At 47.2% G+C, this 17,851-nt stretch overlaps 1 protein-coding gene across 2 annotated transcripts in view; it reads left to right on the top strand.

Annotated features, from left to right (window-relative positions):
* The window catches only part of LOC100351569 (cyclic AMP-dependent transcription factor ATF-7), a 107,057-nt gene that overhangs the window by 78,464 nt on the left and 10,742 nt on the right, over positions 1-17,851 (top strand). For both annotated transcript variants that reach the window (XM_008256540.4, XM_008256541.4), the window contains exons 4-10: positions 1,968-2,086; positions 7,817-7,954; positions 11,549-11,706; positions 12,686-12,785; positions 13,315-13,428; positions 14,021-14,173; positions 16,933-17,130. In XM_008256540.4, coding sequence (XP_008254762.1) covers positions 1,968-2,086; positions 7,817-7,954; positions 11,549-11,706; positions 12,686-12,785; positions 13,315-13,428; positions 14,021-14,173; positions 16,933-17,130 — 980 coding nt within the window. The remainder of the gene's footprint in view (positions 1-1,967; positions 2,087-7,816; positions 7,955-11,548; positions 11,707-12,685; positions 12,786-13,314; positions 13,429-14,020; positions 14,174-16,932; positions 17,131-17,851) is intronic.

Genomic DNA, 17,851 nt, shown 5'->3' with positions numbered 1-17,851 from the left:
GCTTCCAGGGCATGTCTTCTATGGATAGTACTCCCGTACTCCTGCCCCTCCCCTAAATATGCACACATGTGTATGCATGCAGTGCCATATTCAGTGAACACCTACAATTCCTTAGGAAACATCAGAGCAGACTCAGGGTTTTCTCATCTATCTTCAGGCCGTTTGTTCAGAAACCAGTGCCAATTACAGCACGAGGCTACCTGGAAGGTGAGGAGTTAGGTTTAGCACAGGGGAGCCTTTAAATATTAGAACCAGAAATGAACATGTGCCAGCAGGTATGGGACAAATGTGCACGAGCCTCAGGTCAGAAGTCCAGAAGCCCCTCTTCTGCCACGGCCATGCCCTTAGCTGCCCCTTCCTGTTACACTTGAGCTGTGATTTTGTGTGTGCCCTCACTGAAGTACTCTCTAAGCATAAAGGATGATATTACCTCTGCTCACCCAGAGACGAAGGGAGAGTGGCTTAATCGTTAGCCAACCCAAACTGCCAGAAAACCTTTTAAAACTATTTTGGGAGGTAGTGGTAACTTTTCTAAATGTCCCAATTCAGAAGAGGTTTTGTTTAAATTTTTTTTAAAAATGCTGTTTCGTTGGAAAAATCTCACTGGATAATAATGTTTCCAATTGATCATGCTACAAAGAGCGATTTTAACCCCAGGTTTCAACCCTTAAATATAATAAGTATAATATAAATATTGTTCTGTTTCTGTTAGCGTTTATAATGTGGGGTATGAGATGAATCCCTGAGGTGAGGAGCATGTGAGAAAACCATCATAATAGAGTTAGGTTCGGCCGGCACCACAGCTCAATAGGCTAATCCTCCGCCTGCGGCGCCCGCACACCGGGTTCTAGTCCCGGTTGGAGCATTGGATTCTGTCCCAGTTGCCCCTCTTCCAGGCCAGCTCTCTGTTGTGGCCCAGGAGTCCAGTGGAGGATGGCCCGGGTCCTTGGGCCCTGCACCCGCGTGGGAGACTAGGAGAAGCACCTGGCTCCTGCCATCGGATAGGCGCGGTGCACCGGCCACAGTGCACTGGCTGCAGCGGCCATTGGAGGGTGAACCAACGGCAAAGGAAGACCTTTCTCTCTCTCTCTCTCTCTCTCTCTCCCACTGTCCACTCTGCCTGTCAAAAAAAAAAAAAAAAAATTAAAGTTAGGTTCAATTCCAAAAGCCAGGATGGGGAGAGAGAAGTTCCAGTCTACAATTCAGGCTGCTGGAAAAGTTTCCAGTGATACCAACAGCCTTCCTCTTCCCAAGGGCAGTGGCACTGGGTTGAGGAAAGATTTATACAGCCCCTGTGGGGATATTGTGGCTGGCAAATCTAAATTCAAATATCCTGGTTTCCGGAATTTACTCTGGGCACAGGTCTCTGTGAAATGAGCCCTATTGTCTGCAGTTTCCTTTTCTAGTTCATGTTTGCTGTCTTAATCCCCTTCCCCTGGATTTGCCTGGCGTGCCTTCAGAAGGTAACAGACCCCTACCTCAGGCACCACTTCTTGTCTGGCTGCACCAGCAGGCACATGCAGCCACTGATGCTCTCTATCTGCTCTTCGTTAGGTTTGAACATCCATCTGCTTATGCCTGCTCACTTCAGATCTAGCAGGGAATAAACTTGGACAGGAAATATTGTTGAACTGTACTGGACATTCAAATCTGGAGGCGTTCTACTTCACCTGCATGGGTGGTTTGTTTGGGGGTGGAGAAGGTTAAGCCGGCCGTGAAAGAGGTGTGTACTTGGATATCAAGCAAAATCTTGTCCTGGCTTCCCCCTGCTGGCCTTGAGGCCGCACAGCACAGGCACCCTCTGGTGGCCCAGCACCAGCCTTCCCCTGCCAGAGCTCAGAAAAGCAAATTTGTCCTAGCACACAGATTCTCTGGCTCCAAATGCAATACAAATGCATTCTCCTTATGCTTCTAAATGTTAACTTCACATCAGAACTAAAAGGTTCCTTTTCTTTCTGTGTCTACAGATCAAACTCCTACTCCAACTAGATTCCTGAAGAACTGTGAGGAAGTGGGGCTCTTCAATGAACTAGCGAGCTCCTTTGAACATGAATTCAAGAAAGCTGCAGACGAAGACGAGAAAAAGGCAAGAAGCAGGACTTTTTTACAAAAAGAAAAAGAAACCTGGTGATGTTCAGACCAAGGCTGTTTTCACTGTGCCTTGGGATACTCTGTTTAAAATTGATTAGAGCCTAAAATCATGGCCTTGGTTTTATAGAACCAGCTAGCTCTCACTAACCCTAGTCAGCCATTCAGGTCTTCAGGGGGTCCAGATAGAAGATCAGCACAAGTCTGTCTTCACCAAAAATTAGTCTTCTTGCCCTTCTGGGCAGAATATTAGTTCAGTAATTTATTTATTTATTTATTTTTTATTTTATTTATTTTTTTTATTTCTGGGTTGAGCATTTGGCACAGCGGTGAAGACACCACTTGAGATGGCCGTGTTCTATGTTGCAGTCTCTGGGTCGCGTCCTCACTTCACTCCTGATTTTAGCTTCCTGCTGATAAACACCCTGGGAAGTAGCAGGTGATGGATTAAGTCTGTGGGTCCCTGCCACCAAGGTGGGAGATGCAGGTTCAGTCCAGCCTGGCCCAGCCCCAGCTGTCGCCAGCCCTTTCTGACCAGTGGATGGAAGAATCTCTATCTGCATTTCAAATGAATGAGTGTAAAATATTGAAGATTATCTCCAGGACAGGGGTTGTGGCGTAGAGGGTAGAGCAGCACTTAGGATGCTGGCTTGAGGCCTGGCGATTCTGCTGCCCATCAGTCTCCTGCTGCTGCGTCCTGGGAGGCAGCGGACAGTGCCTCAGACACTTGAGTTCCTGACACCCATGTGGGAGACCTTGATGGAATTCCATGCCTCTGGTGTGGTTGGTCCAGCCCAGGCTATTGCAAGCATTTGGAGAGCGAGCCAGCCGATGGAAGATCTCTTATTTATTCTCTCTCTCTCTGTTGTTCTACCTTTCAAATAAGGTAAAAATAAATAATAAAAACAGACATTAAAGTTATATCTGTTATGAATATGTTGGTGTTAAAAGATTATAAATTACTGGGGCCAGCGCTGTGGCATGGTAGGTAAAGCTGCCGCCTACAGTGCCGGCATCTCATATGGCGCCAGTTCCAGTCTCGGCTGCTCCACTTCCAATCCAGCTCTCTATTATGACCTGGGAAAGCAGTACAAGATGGCCCAATTCTTTGGGCCCCTGCACCCACGTGGGAGACCCGGAAGAGGCTCCTGGCTCCTAGCTTCGGATTGGCACAGCTGTGGCCATTGCGGCCAATTGGAGAGTGAACCAGTGAATGGAAGACCTCTCTCTCTCTCTCTCTCTCTCTCTCTCTCTGCCTCTCCTTCTCTCTCTGTATAACTCTTTCAAATAAATAAATCTTTAAAAAAAAAAGATTATAAATTACCTAGATTTTATTAGGTTAATGTATTTTTGCCAGATTCCACGTTGTTTCTGAGCTGATTGGAATTCTTACCTGGAATCTTTTTTATTCCATTAGTCAACAAGTATTTATTGAATTTCTATTCTTTTTTTAAGATTTTATTTATGTATTTCAGAGGTAGAGTTACAGATAAAGAGAGGAGATTCAGAGAGAGAAGTCTTTCATCCACTGGTTCACTCCCCAGATGGCTGCAACGGCCGAAGCCTAGCAAATCCAAAGCCAGGAGTCAGGAGCTTCTGCCAGGTCTCCCATGTGATGCAGAGAACCAAGGACTTTGGCCATCCTCTGCTGCTTTCCCAGGCACATTAGCAGGGAGCTGGATCAGAAGTAGAGCAGCCAGGACATGAACCGGAGCCCATATGGGATGCCGGCGCCACAGGCAGAGGTTTAGCCTACTATGCCATAGCGCCAGCCCCTGAATTTCTACTCTTCATTTCAGTGTGTGTGGTTCTTGCCTTCAGGTAACTTTTTAGTTCTGTTCAAGGCATTAAAGTTAAAGGAGGATATTCTTAATGCATTTCACAGGAGACCAGCCAGGACAGTGAAAGAGCTAGAAATCATGTCACATCAGGAATGTGTAAGAAAAGTGAGACAGTTTTTCTTGGAAAAGAAATTTAGTGTGAGCAAATTTGCAGTCTTCAAATACTTGAAGAGCTTTCATGTAAAGAGGGGATCAGACTTAACTCTGTGTGGTCCAAGGGTAGAAGTAGGACCACTGGATGGAAGCTATTACAGTGTATTCAATTATATGTAGGCCACTCAGTACAGACATTGGAGAGGAAAAGAAAATGTTGGAATTCCTTCTAATCCTGAAGTGCTGTGGTTTCAGTCTTAGAATTTATATATTCTAGTTCCCTAGAGAATCCCTTAGTTTGAAAACCAGAGGAAAGAGTTGAAAAAACAGAGTCAGAGCAAGATTATTCCCATGGAATAAGAGACTGAAAAATCAAAGTTTATTTTAGAATTAGAATTCTGTGTTATTAGTCACTATTTAAAATTAATTATGTTCTGTAATAATTCAAAAAAGACCCAATATCTATCCAACACACACAGACACATGTGTGTATATATGTATATACACATATGAACATATGAACCTCACAGTTGCATGGTGTAGTGAGGCATGAAGTCCCATCAGAACATAGAAAATTCAGGACTTATGAAAAGTATCCATGAGAGTGCTTTCCTTCTAAGAGGGAGATACTAGGTAAATCCAGATAACAAAGCATGATTTTTCCATCCAGCTTTAATTGTAAGACACTGAGATGTAGAGTATCTGTTATCGCTGAAGTTCTTTCCAAGTTCCTTTTTTTTTTTTTAAGATAGATTTATTTATTTATTTATTTGAAAGTCAGAGTTACACAGTGAGAGAAGGAGAGGCAGAGAGAGAGAGGTCTTCATCTGCTAGTTCACTCTCCAATTGGCCACAATGGCCGGAGCTATGGTGATCAGAAGCCAGGATCCAGGAGCTTCTTCCGGGTCTCCCACGCAGGTTCAGGGGCCCAAAGACTTGGGCCATCTTCTGCTGCTTTCCCAGGCCATAGCAGAGAACTGGATTGGAAGTGGAACAGCCAGGATTTGAACCAGCGCCCATATGGCGCCACTGTAGGCGGCGACTTTTTACCCGCTACACCACAGTGCCGGCCCCTCTATGGCTGCTTTTCCTGCTGTCTCCCTCAGACTGAAAGAAAGCAGGGACACTCAGTGACATATACACATATGTATGTATCTACCTTTTTTTTTTTTTTTTAAGATAGATAGATTTATTTATTTATTTATTTATTTGAAAGGCAGAGTTACAGAGAGGGAGAAACAGTGAGATCCTCCATCCGCTGGATCACTCCCCAGATGGCTGCAATAGCCAGGGCTGGGCCAGGCCAGAGCCAGGAGCTTCTTCCAGGTTTCCCATGTAGGTGGCAGAGGCCCAAGCACCTGGTTCATCTTCCGCTGCTTTTCCCAGGCCATTAGCTGGGAGCTGGATTGGAAGTGAAACAGCCGAGTCCCAAGCCAATGCCCATATATGTCAGTGTCGCAGGCAGCAGCTCAACTGCTGTGCCCCAGCGCCGCCCCAGCTCTCTTTTGAATGGTAGAACAAGCCACAGTCTTCTCATCAATCTTTTTCCTTTAAAGACCTAAATCTCTCATCTCTCAGTTGCCTCAACCTATGTGGTATAATTTTGTTTTATAGCTTCCCTACGTCACCTCCCTTTGTGTCCCATTTCCACCCAAAAAGTGTAAAAGTAGCCAGATCGTTTCCACCAGGATGTGAGGACTTAGATAATAAACTCATTGGCAAATTCAAGGAATGAGCCTCCCTTAAAAAGCTCCAAGTCTATGCCACGGCCGTCTTGGCCCGGTTGACCCTTTGGGGAGACAGCGCTGAGCTGGCCAGGCCTTCTCTCATCTGTGTGCCATGATGGTTCTTCAGGCAAGCACAGGGGTGGTCTCCCCGTTCCCTTGATGAGAAGCACAGACTCCGGGAGAATTTAACGAGCCTGAAACTTTCCTGAACCGCAGCTTTGCTAGGAGTTGCTCCTAGGGGATTTGAAGCCCTGGCTGTACTTACTCAGAAGTCTCTCCTTCCCACCGGTCTCAGGACTGCAGTGATCCCAGAGTGAGCCACGTGGGGCCAGATGGCACTGTGGAAGAAACGAGGCAGAAGTGAAACCACGTTTGCTGTTGTGCTCTCTCAGAGGACTGGGAGGAAGAAGCAGGACTACCTCCTTTAGTGTAGTAGTAGATGTCAGGTTATCTTCCGTTTACTCAGTTAGCTACCAAGATTTCTAGGGATAAAGGTAGCAACAGAAGGGTTAGAAATAAAGTCCTCTTGGAGCCGGTGTTGCCGCATAATGTGAAGGCTGCCACCTGCGATGCCGGCATCCCTTGTGGGCTTCAGTTTGTGTCCCGGCTGCTCCACTTCCGATCCAGCTCCCTACTGATGGCCTGGGAAAGCAGCAGAGGATGGCCCAGGTGTTTGAGCCCTGCACCCACGTGGGAGACCTGGAAGAAGCTCTGGGCTCCTGGCTTCAGCCTCACGCAGCCCCAGCCATTGCAGCCATTTGGGGAGTGAACTGGTTGATGGAAGACCTCTCTCCGTCTCTCCCTCTCTCTGTGAATCTCTGCCTTTCAAATAAATAAATAAATCTTTGAAAAAGAAAGAAGAAAGGTCCTCTTTCCCCCAGCAGCCCAGGATATGGGAAGAATAGAACAAAAGAACCACTTTGTCACGACACTGAACTGCCAGGTCACTTCCTGTCCTGGTACAGTTCAAAGCTGTTATCTAGGATGGTTTATTTTCCCTGCAAAGCCATTGACAGCTCCACAGATCTGTGAGATCGCACCACTGCCAGAAAAGGACTCTTGTTACTTTCTGGTTTTCTCCAGTCCCCCTCCTAACACCAAGTTCTCGTTTCTTTTTGCCGTTCTGTTGATCAGCCTTTCCTTTCTGTCACCCCAGAATCCTATCTGCCTGAAACCTCAGATTTTGGGGTGAGATCACCATCAAGCATGGCAAGATCCCCAGGAAAAGCCTGGCGCCACAGCTCAATAGGCTAATCCTCCGCCTGCGGCACCCACACACCAGCTTCTAGTCCCGGTCAGGGTGCCGGATTCTGTCCCAGTTGCCCCTCTTCCAGTCCAGCTCTGTGCTATGGCCTGGGAGTGCAGTGGAGGATGGCCCAGGTCCATGGGCCCTGCACCCGCATGGGAGACCAGGAGAAGCACCTGGCTCCTGGCTTCGGATCAGCGCGGTGCGCCGACTGCAGTGGCCATTGTGGGGGGTGAACCAACGGTAAAGGATGACCTTTCTCTTTCTCTGTCCACTCTGCCTGTCAAAAAAAAAAAAAAAAATCCCCAGGAAAGAACTTCCCTGTCTTGTTTGCAGTACTGTAATAGCCAATTTGTCTCTGTTTGCTTATGATAATTGGGTAAGCCAGTCATTCCGGTTGGCAGAGAAAGTAAGTACAGCTCTCAGGTGGCAGCAGAGCTGGTTGGGAATAGGCAGGCACTTGAGTCAGGAGTCACTTCAACTCCCTGAAAGTATTAGAACATTTGCATGGATTTAAGTGATACCATTTTGTGGGTTTTTTGTTTTTTGTTTTTTTCAGGTCTCTGTAAGTGTTTGCTCAGCAAAGCTGCAGCAGTTCTTACTTCATTTTATAGTTAGGGAAGCAGAAGCCCTGAGAAGATATAATGATTGGCCAGTGTTCTGCATGATCTTGGGTTCGATTTGCAGTTCAGTGGTTTGACCAACAGCTGAGTTTCGTAGATGAGTAGACGTGTATTCACGTATCTTGTAACTGGAAAGCTATCGATTCAGCCTGAAGGGAATCATGTGGTTGAACCCTGTTCACTTCTCTTCTATAACAGGCTTCAGCTGGACCCCTTGACATGTCCCTGCCTTCCACGCCAGATATAAAAATCAAAGAAGAGGAGCCAGTGGAGGTGGACTCCTCCCCTCCTGACAGCCCTGCCTCGAGCCCCTGTTCCCCGCCACAAAAGGAGAAGGTAAAATTCTCTACCAGGAGTCACCCCTAATGTTGATAGATCAGGCTTTGATTCACTAGTTATATAAGTAGCATGTGATATAGAAGGATTAATTGTATTTAAAGGAATGTTAATTGTTTAATTTATATGTTAAACCTAGTCTCCATTCAGAAATTCCACTTCTACAAAAAGCCTATAGTTATATGGAAGAGAAATGTATGCCTGTGTCTACCTAAAAGTATGTAAGAGGGGTAGGCATTGAGGGTGCAGCAAGTTAAGCCATTGCTTGGGACGTGCACATCCCATACCCAGGCCCAGCTCGAGTCCCAGGTCCTCCATCTCAGATCTGTCTTCCTTCTGAAGCACCTAGGAAGGCAGCAGGTAATGGCCCAGGTACTCGGGCCTCTGCCGCTCACGTAGGAGACTTGATGGATTTCCCGGCTCCTGGCTTCAGCCTGGACAAACCACAGATGTTGTGGCCATTTGGGGAGTGAACCAACAAATGGGAGATCTCTGTCCCTCTCCCCTTCTCACTCTGCCTTTCAAATAAATTAATAAGTAAATGGTTTTTTTTAAAAATTACATAAAAGATGCTGTTGCATGTGCTGCTGGCATCCTGTGTGGGCACTGGTTCAAGTCCTAGCTGCTCCACTTCCTATCTGGCTCCCCCTGCTGGTGTACCTGGGAAAGCAGCAGAGGATGGCCAAGTACTTGGGCCCCGGCCACACAAGAGCCGCTCCTGACTCTGGCCTGGCCCAGCCTGGCTGTTGGGAACTGAACTAGCAGATGGAAGATTTCTCTGTGTCTCTCCCTCTTTCTCTTATTTATTTCGCAAATAAATAAATCAATTTTTCAAAGTACATAAAAATATTCTTAGCAATTATATTCATTAATAGCAAAAAAAAAAAAAAAAAAAAACCTGGAATCGTTCCAAATGGCCATCAACAAAAGAATGAGTAAATTGTGGACTATTTCTAAAATGGAATACTACATGGCATTAAGGTGAAGTGATGGTTATTGAGAACCGTGGGTGAACCTCACTAACCTAGTATTAAACACAACAGAAGTCATATGTGAGCAGATGTTCATGTAGCACTTAAGATGCCCACATCCCATATTGCAGGCTCTGGTTTCCAGCTTCCTGCGAATGCGCACCCTGCTGCTGGGAGGCAGCAGGTGATGGCTCTTGTCCCTGGTACTTGGGTTGTGGCAGACCTGGACTGAGTTCCAGGCTCCTAGCTTTAGTTTGGCCCAGACCCAGCTATCACAGCCATTGGAAAGTGAACCAATAGATGGAAGATCTCTCTTTGTCTCTCTCTTTCTCTGCCTTTCAAAATAAAACTAAAAAAAAAAAGACAAAAGTACATACTGTATGATTGCATTTACCTGAGGTTCACGAAGAGGCAAAACTATCTGATGATGATAAAACTCAGAACAGTGTCTACTTCCTATGAGGAAAAGGTATGGATTAGGAAGGGATACAGGAGAACCTTCTGGAGTACTGGAAATGGTCTCCATCCTAATTTTACATATATAAATAGTAATTTTGTTATAATGACTTCAGACTAATACACTTTATGTGTTATACTTCAGTTAGATAAGTAAGAAAAATTACACAATTCATAAATTTGACAATAAACAGTTTAGAAACAAAGTCTTCCCAGAGGGAAGTGTCTTAAAGGGAGTATCTCCTAGGATTCTGATTTTTTTTTTAAAGATTTATTCATTTATTTGAAAGTCAGAGTTACACAGAGAGAGTAGAGGCAGAGAGAGAAAGAGGTCTTCCATCCAATGGTTCACTCCCCAACTGGCCGCAACGGCCAGAGCTATGCCAATCCAAAGCCAGGAGCCAGAAGCTTCTTTCAGGCTTCCCACACAGGTGCAGGGGCCCAAGGATTTGGGCCATCTTGTACTGTTTTCCCAGGCCATACCAGAGAGGTAGATCAGAAGTGGAGCAGCTGGGTCTGGAATCAGAGCCCATATGGGATGCCGGCGCTTCAGGCCAGGGTGTTAACCCACTACGCCATGGTGCTGGCCCCGTAAATTTTTTTTTTTTTTTTTTTGACAGGCAGAGTGGACAGTGAGAGAGAGAGGCAGAGAGAAAGGTCTTCCTTTACCGTTGGTTCACCCCCCAAGTGGCTGCTGCAGCCGGTGCATTGCGCTGATCCGATGCCAGGAGCCAGGTGCTTCTCCTGGTCTCCCATGCGGATGCAGGGCCCAAGCACTTGAGCCATCCTCCACTGCACTCCCTGGCCACAGCAGAGAGCTGGCCTGGAAGAGGGGCAACTGGGAAAGAATCCGGCACCCCGACCAGGACTAGAACCTGGTATGCCGGCGCCATAAGGCGGAGGATTAGCCTAGTGAGCCACGGCGCCGGCCCATTGTTATTTTTAAAGGAAACCTTTTATGAAGTATTTTTTTTTTTGACAGGCAGAGTGGACAGTGAGAGAGAGAGACAGAGAGAAAGGTCTTCCTTTGCCATTGGTTCACCCTCCAATGGCTGCCGCGGCCGGTGCGCTGCGGCCGGCGTACCACGCTGATCCGATGGCAGGAGCCAGGAGCCAGGTGCTTTTCCTGGTCTCCCATGGGGTGCAGGGCCCAAGCACCTGGGCCATCCTCCACTGCACTCCCTGGCCACAGCAGAGAGCTGGCCTGGAAGAGGGGCAACCGGGACAGAATCCGGCGCCCCAACCGGGACTAGAACCCGGTGTGCCGGTGCCACTAGGCGGAGGATTAGCCTAGTGAGCCGCGGTGCCGGCCTATGAAGTATTTTTTATAAATTTATTGCAGTATACATACAGAAAAGTACATGAATTCTAAGTATACAGCTCTGAATTTTCACTAGTAGCATACATAAGCAGCATCTAGATTAGAAATGTATTATCAAAACCCTAGGAGCACCTCACACCTCCTCCCAGTCTCTACAGTGGTTATTAATTTAACATCCACTGCAGATACAGCATCTGTACCTCATCTTAGTTCCTCCAGTTTGACTTGGTAATTTCTCAAAACTACCGCCTCTGTAAACATTACAAGCCCACCTCGTCCCCATTTCATCCGCAACCAAGTCCTGGAGACTGTACATGCTTTCAAGGCAGCACTGGCCGCTGGTGGACTGTGAGCCTCACGGTTTAACAGGGAGAGGCAGTCAGTTTTATTACAATATGATCATTGTTCATGTTCCCATAGCCCTTTTCCAAGAGGCCTATAGGAGATACTGGGTTGCCTTATCACCACTGTACCTGCCTGCCTTTTCCTACTAGATGTCAGAGGATATTTCGCCATCAAGTTTAGAATGAGGGTATGTGGATTGTGAAAAATTATAATAATCCCTGAATTTATTTGGTATTATACCGCTTCTCCCAAAGATTTCAGAACTGTCATCTCACTTATATAGTGATCGCCTGAAAGGGAGATGACTAGGAGATGGTAACTCAGCATTCCTGCTCAGTGGGTGAGTGACGTGTAGGTCTGTGGTCATGATGGAATCAGGACATGATGTGTGTAAGTGGCTGTAATGCTCTTCCCATAACTTTGTACTGGATTTTACAGCCATGTATTTTCCTTTAAGCAGCCCTTAGAGCATTTTGTGATCTGTTGGTCTCTTCTCCCCAGGAGGTTGCCCCAAAACCTGTTGTGATCTCTACCCCCACACCCACCATTGTGCGTCCTGGCTCCCTGCCTCTCCACTTGGGCTATGATCCACTTCATCCAACCCTTCCCTCCCCAACCTCCGTCATCACACAGGCTCCACCATCCAACAGGCAAATGGGGTAAGTAAAGCTCAGGGAGGAACAGCGAAGCCTGAATCTTTGTATTTTGTAAAAGAATTTGATAAAACAGGGACTGTTTTTAAATACCCAAGAAAGACAAGTCACTGAGATTGTCCCTCAAAATAAATTTTTTTCTCCATTAACAAAATCTCTTTTACCTTTTTAGTACATAAGCGAATATCTGTTTGAGGGTAATCCTTCCTTAATTTGAGGGGTTAGTACTTCTTCAATCTAAGAAAAATCCTTACAACTCTAGGAAGCTCATCACAATAGTAGAGGCCATGCAGGGAAGTGTAATTAGTTCTTGGCCTTGCTCTCTTAGAGGTTTACTGGGCACCACGGAGTGAGGGGCCTTCTTTAATCCAGTGTCTCCTTCAGTCTGTTAGCGTTCATGGTCTTTGCTGCGTCTGATTTCCTCTGTGTGTCTTCACTCCTGGCCTGACCCGTCACATTTCCTGATGGGATGACTTGAAATGTTCTCCCCAGATACCTATGGTCGAGGAATTGTTGTCAGGTTTCAGCTTCTTGGAGCTTATTTATCTCTGGACCCACTAGGAAAATTTAAAAAGGACAGCCTCTTTTTTGGACAGGGTAGAGCAAAGCATGGGAAGGTACAGAAGAAAATGGGAGCATTGTATGTCCTAAGTCAGCTTTGCAAAATGACAGCTGTGGTCAGCAGAGTTTATGCATGGCAGTGGTAGAGGTGTCTGTTTAGTTGTTCTAAACCATTAATACTTAGGATTAGTTCCCACCATCTGAGCTGCTTAATGGGCAAGGTGTAAAGATTTCACTGTTTCGCTCTCCATCTGTAAGGTAACTTAAGTGGCATCCTTTGCTTTTCCCGCATTCATGAGGATATCAAGTGGTGCCCTCTGCCTTCCCTAGCTAGACAAGACTGAACAATGTGCTGTAATTATAGGAGCAGCATCTATAGGCCAAAGGTCTGTACAGTGAGTGTTTCACTTCGTGTGTTCTCCAGGTCTCCCACGGGCTCCCTCCCCCTCGTCATGCACCTTGCTAATGGACAGACCATGCCAGTGCTGCCAGGGCCTCCGGTGCAGATGCCTTCTGTCATATCGGTGAGCTGTGCAGTCGGGGCAGCCAGCCCTACCGACACGCTAGTCCCTCCCTTCCACCTGAATGGCCGAAAGCGCACACGAGCCCCAGGGAAATGCAAGCTCTGCTCTGTATTAGCCGAGCGTGGCAGCCTGCCCAGACTCCACTAACCTCTGCCAGTCCAGCTCTGTGGAACACTAGACAAAGACTCATCTGGACAATTGGCTCCTGTCTAGGAATTGATTTGGCCAGCCTGCTGATTGGTTCATTTCGCTTGGCACATAGTACCTCCTAAATTGCCTACCACTGTCCTCAAGGTACAGCCCCAGCCTTTTGCACAGACATTGTCCCAGCACTGAAGGATCGGACTCCCTACCCTGTGGTGCTCCGTGGGGGAAGGTGTTTCCCAAGCTGTCCCTGCATGCCCTACAGGCAGGTTGCACAAAACAGACCCTGACATGCCAAGTTCAAAAGCACTTCATTTTAGGAAAACTGTTGCCCACCAATAGTATTATGTCCCCTTCTGGGTTTTCCAACCTTCTCTTGATCCAGCTGGCCAGACCTGTGTCCATGGTGCCCAACATTCCTGGTATCCCTGGCCCACCAGTTACCAGCAGTGGTTCCATTTCTCCCTCTGGCCACCCTATGCCATCGGAAGCCAAGATGGTGAGTGCCTCCCAGCCTGCGTGATGTTTCCCTCCCTGAAAGAAGCAGTGTCAGCTGAGTTGTCTCAAGTGAGCTGAGCTCAGGAAGCTTCTGGGGCTGTTGGTCTGGAAAAGAAAAGGCCCTGATTCATGACTCCCGTCTCCTCTCCCCACCTTCAGATCCTGGCATGTAGACTGTGGCAGTGAAAAGAGGCAGCACAGATTGTTTGGAATGGAACACTTGCCATTTTAGTTCCAAGCTGACAGATGGAGGGTGGGTGAGTGGGCAGGGGAGCTGGCCAAGAGGTGAATAGCTGTGTAGCCAGCAGCTGGCCGCGTTCCAGGAGAGGGCTGTCATCTGGACTCTAGGCTTCAGCAGCCCCCGCCCCCCAGCTGGGCCCAGGGTGACAGCCAGGGAGCAGAGCAGACATTTTAGGCATCCAGGTGCATGATTCTCTCCCCCTGACGTTTTCTTTTAATCCCTCTGTTAAGGGAAAATTGGAATGGAAATCTTAGCTATGTGTAAGGTCAGTAATAAAGTCTGAGCCCACCCGTCTCCTCCTTGATAGAACCTCACCCTTAACAAATGATTTTTTTCTTATCTTTTCATGCAGAGGCTAAAAGCCTCCCTAACCCACCAGGTGTCCTCCATCAATGGTGGCTGCGGAATGGTGGTGAGCACTGCCAGCACCATGGTGACAGCCCGTCCAGAGCAGAGCCAGATCCTCATCCAGCACCCTGATGCCCCGTCCCCTGCCCAGCCACAGGTCAGTGGGGCCCTTGGCTGGGGGGCCGGCCGCGTCACCAGCTGTGCTCCTCGTAGGTCAGAGCATGGGTTGCAGCTCCTGGGCATCTCCTGCGGCTCCTGTTGACAGTTTGGCTGGAGCAGAGCGCGCAGTCTTTATCTGCCCTTGTGTCAGACTCCCGTGCAAACAGACTGAATAATGTAGAACTCCTGCAGGGAGGTCTCAGTTTTGTTTTTTCCATGTGTGAATGATGGTTTAATATATCTGCAGAATCCTCTAGAATGTGACAGAACTTTGCTTCAGGCCATATTGTCTGCTAAACAAAGAAGGCTCCCTCCGGTCTCTTTCCAGTCCATGAAATCTTACCCAAAAAAACCTTACCTGATTCAACTTACAACAAAACCAGATAATAACTGTTTATTAATATAATGTGATATTATGGCATTAAGATGGCTCAGTTAAAAAAAAAAAAAAGCTTGGTGTTGTGGCGTAGCAGATAGCACTGGTTTGTGTCCCAACTTCTCCGCTTCCAATCCAGCTCTCTGCTAATGACCTGGGAAAAGCAGCAGAAGATGGCCCATGTGTTAGGACTCCACCACCCATGTAGGAGACCCGGGTAAAGCTCCTGGCTCCTGGCTTCTGGCTTCGGCCTGGCTCAGCCCTGGCCACTGTAGCCATCTGGGGAGTGAACCAGCAAATGGAAGATGTCTCTCGCTCTGTCTCTCCCTCTCTCTCTGACTTTCAAATAAATAAATAAACCTTGAAGAAAAAAAAAGCACACCCAAAAAATACCTTCTCCATTACCAATGCAGTCCCTTTTTATCACAGATAAATTAAAATGCTATAAAAGCAAGAGGGGTCCCTTTTAGTTGCCCAATTCTGTTCTCAAGGAAATCTCACTTTTAACAAGATTCTCTGGAAACAAACTAGTCTTTAGTTTTCATATTGTCTGCACTGGACAGGTGACAGCGACCTGAGATTGGTTTCCCGAGTTAGATTCTTTGCCCAGCCTCTCTTATCCTGATGTCACCACCTGCTTCATCCGTCTCCACCACATGTCTAAACATTTCATTGCCATATGCTACCTTAAAGCTTGGCCAACGACACAGGCTTTCACTTGAGGCTTCTTGTTGGAAGCCGAGCCTGCTCCCTGTCCTGCAGCCCCCACGGAAGGCAGTCCTGGAGGTGGTGAAGCGCCCTGCCCAGGTTGTGCTGCCTTCTCCCTCGGGGGAAAGGACGCAGCTTCCTCTTCAACAGCCACGGACTCCCTTCCCTCCCATGCTCCCATTCTCTCATAACTGCCTGTGGAGGACAGGCACCTGCCGCCTCCGTTCTCCATCCTCGTCCTAGAGGATTCAGAGAGGCAGCTGGAATTCTCAGCACTTACTGTGCATTTGTGGAAGGAAGTGTCTTCCCTTAGTACCCAGGGCCTCTAGTTCATTCAATTCAATTTTAAAATTTCCTCTCCTTTTTCTTTCTCTTTTGGGAGATATAATATTAGGATACTAAATCATCCTTTCATCGTCTATATTAGTGGAGAATATAATACCATAGGATCTGGAGTGGAGTATAAGGCTTTTTTTTTTTTTTAAATAAACTCATGCTTATTTTCATGGAACTGACATGAGCTCTGCTGTCTGGTAGATACTAATATAGATCTCCCTAATAGAACAAATACAAAAAATGTCTCCTTGACTTAATTTTATACTATGTAGTTTCTTTCCTGCAGATGGTTGACCTGTCTGCATTTCGTTTAATTTTGGCCACTCTTATAAAATTGGTCTGCCTCCACTAAATGGATACCAGCTGGCAGAAAGGGAGGGTGATCCAAAAGGCCACTAGTGACTGGGGACTTCAGCCTGAAGACAATCCTATATCACCAGTCTGACTGACATTTTTTCTTTCTCTCTGTTTATTTGAAAGTTGGAGTTACAGAGAGGTAGAGACAGAGAAAGAGAGGGGGGGAGAGAGAGAGAGAGAAATATTGCGTCACTGGTTCACTCCCCAAATGGCTGCAGTGGCTGGAGCTGGGTTTGTCTGAAGACAGGAGCCAGGAGCTTCATGCAGGTCTCTTACATATCTGCGGGGCCCAAGCACTTGGGCCGTTCTCTGCTGCTTTCCCAGGCACATTAGCAGGGCGATGGATTGGAAGTAGAGCAGCTGGGGCTCAAACCTGTGCCCACATAGGATGCTGGTGTCACAGGCAGTGCCTTAGCCTGCTACGCCACAACGCTAGCCCCATTTTTTTTCTCTTTTTATAATGAAGCAAACAAAGGCTGGGAGGGCTGCTGAAGATGATTAATAACTGATTGTAAATAAAAAGAATATGCTAATCTGTATCTGCCCGTAGCAGCCTGTGCCTCACTCTAGTGAAATGAATAGGAACATTTGCTGAAAGCTGTGACAGCACGTCATTGCACACATCGCTTCTCTCAGTGACTCTCAAACTATTTTGTTTCTGTTTCGCGTAAGCTCCCCGACTCCTCCTGATTCTGGTTTCCCTGCCGATAGAAGCAGAAAGTGACCCTAGGTTCATTTTGTCTGTCCCAGACCTGAGCTGTGGTTTGGGAGTAATATGGGAGTGAAAAGGCTGCAGGGAACCGAGGGCAGAGCAAGGGACCGCTTCCAAAGAGAAGCCACAGGAAGCAGTGCTGGTTACCACAGACGCACACCTCTTCCCCGTATCTTCTCCTAGCGGTACTCAGCTGCCTGATGTCGGGTTTGATGTGGAGAAGATTAATGTTCCCATCAAGTAACTCGTCTTCCTTTCTGGGCTACAGGTCTCACCAGCCCAGCCCACGCCTAGTACCGGAGGCCGACGGCGGCGCACGGTTGATGAAGACCCAGATGAGCGGCGGCAGCGCTTTCTGGAACGCAACCGGGCCGCAGCCTCCCGCTGCCGCCAGAAGCGCAAGCTGTGGGTGTCCTCCCTGGAGAAGAAGGCGGAGGAGCTCACTTCCCAGAACATTCAGCTGAGTGTGAGTGGGTCCCGGGTGACCGCTGTGATCGCCGAGCCCGAGAAGGACAAGTGGGACAGTGCGTGCAAGAGGCGATAATTCTGTCATGAGAATAGCTCCCGGAGTCAAGCCAGAGAGATGTAGAGAATCTCAGCTGTCAGAGTGGAAATCTCTGCCCCTAGCATGAGTCGTCCGTACATGGCTCAGTACCCAGGGTGCTCCTTTAAGTAGTAGGGTGCTCCTAAAATCATCAGTGGAATCTGGTTGGGGTCCGTGGTTACTCAGAGGAAAACATTTGACCTCAGAAAATGCAACCTAATGAAAGAAAGAGGCAAAAAACCTCCATGAGCACAAATAGTGCAATTTTAGTCCAGACATTCTCTTAAATACTTTTCCTTCTGATTATTCATTAAAATATTTAATTGCAAAGATAACTAATGAATACATGTCTGTTTTACATACATATCTAAGTATATACATGTGTACCTGCAGAAATGTACAGAATAAAAGCAGAGTCCTTTTTTCTGTCTTTCTCTTCCTGGAAGATAGATTTGGTGCATGTTCTCAGACTATTTGTATTTCTGAATTTTTTTTTTCATTTATAGTTTTTATGTAGGAGTCGGAGAGGCTATGTGTCTGTTTCTTTTTTTAAAAGATTTACTGGGCCAGTGCTGTAGCGGGTAAAGCCGCCGCCTGCAGTGCCAGCATCCCATATGGGCGCCAGTTCAAGTCCTGGCTGTAC

This window comes from Oryctolagus cuniculus, chromosome 11, assembly GCF_964237555.1.
Source record: "Oryctolagus cuniculus chromosome 11, mOryCun1.1, whole genome shotgun sequence".
Classification (NCBI taxonomy): Eukaryota; Metazoa; Chordata; class Mammalia; order Lagomorpha; family Leporidae; genus Oryctolagus; species Oryctolagus cuniculus.
The sequence above is the reverse complement of the archived record's forward strand: the minus strand, read 5'-3'. Positions and strand labels throughout refer to the sequence as shown.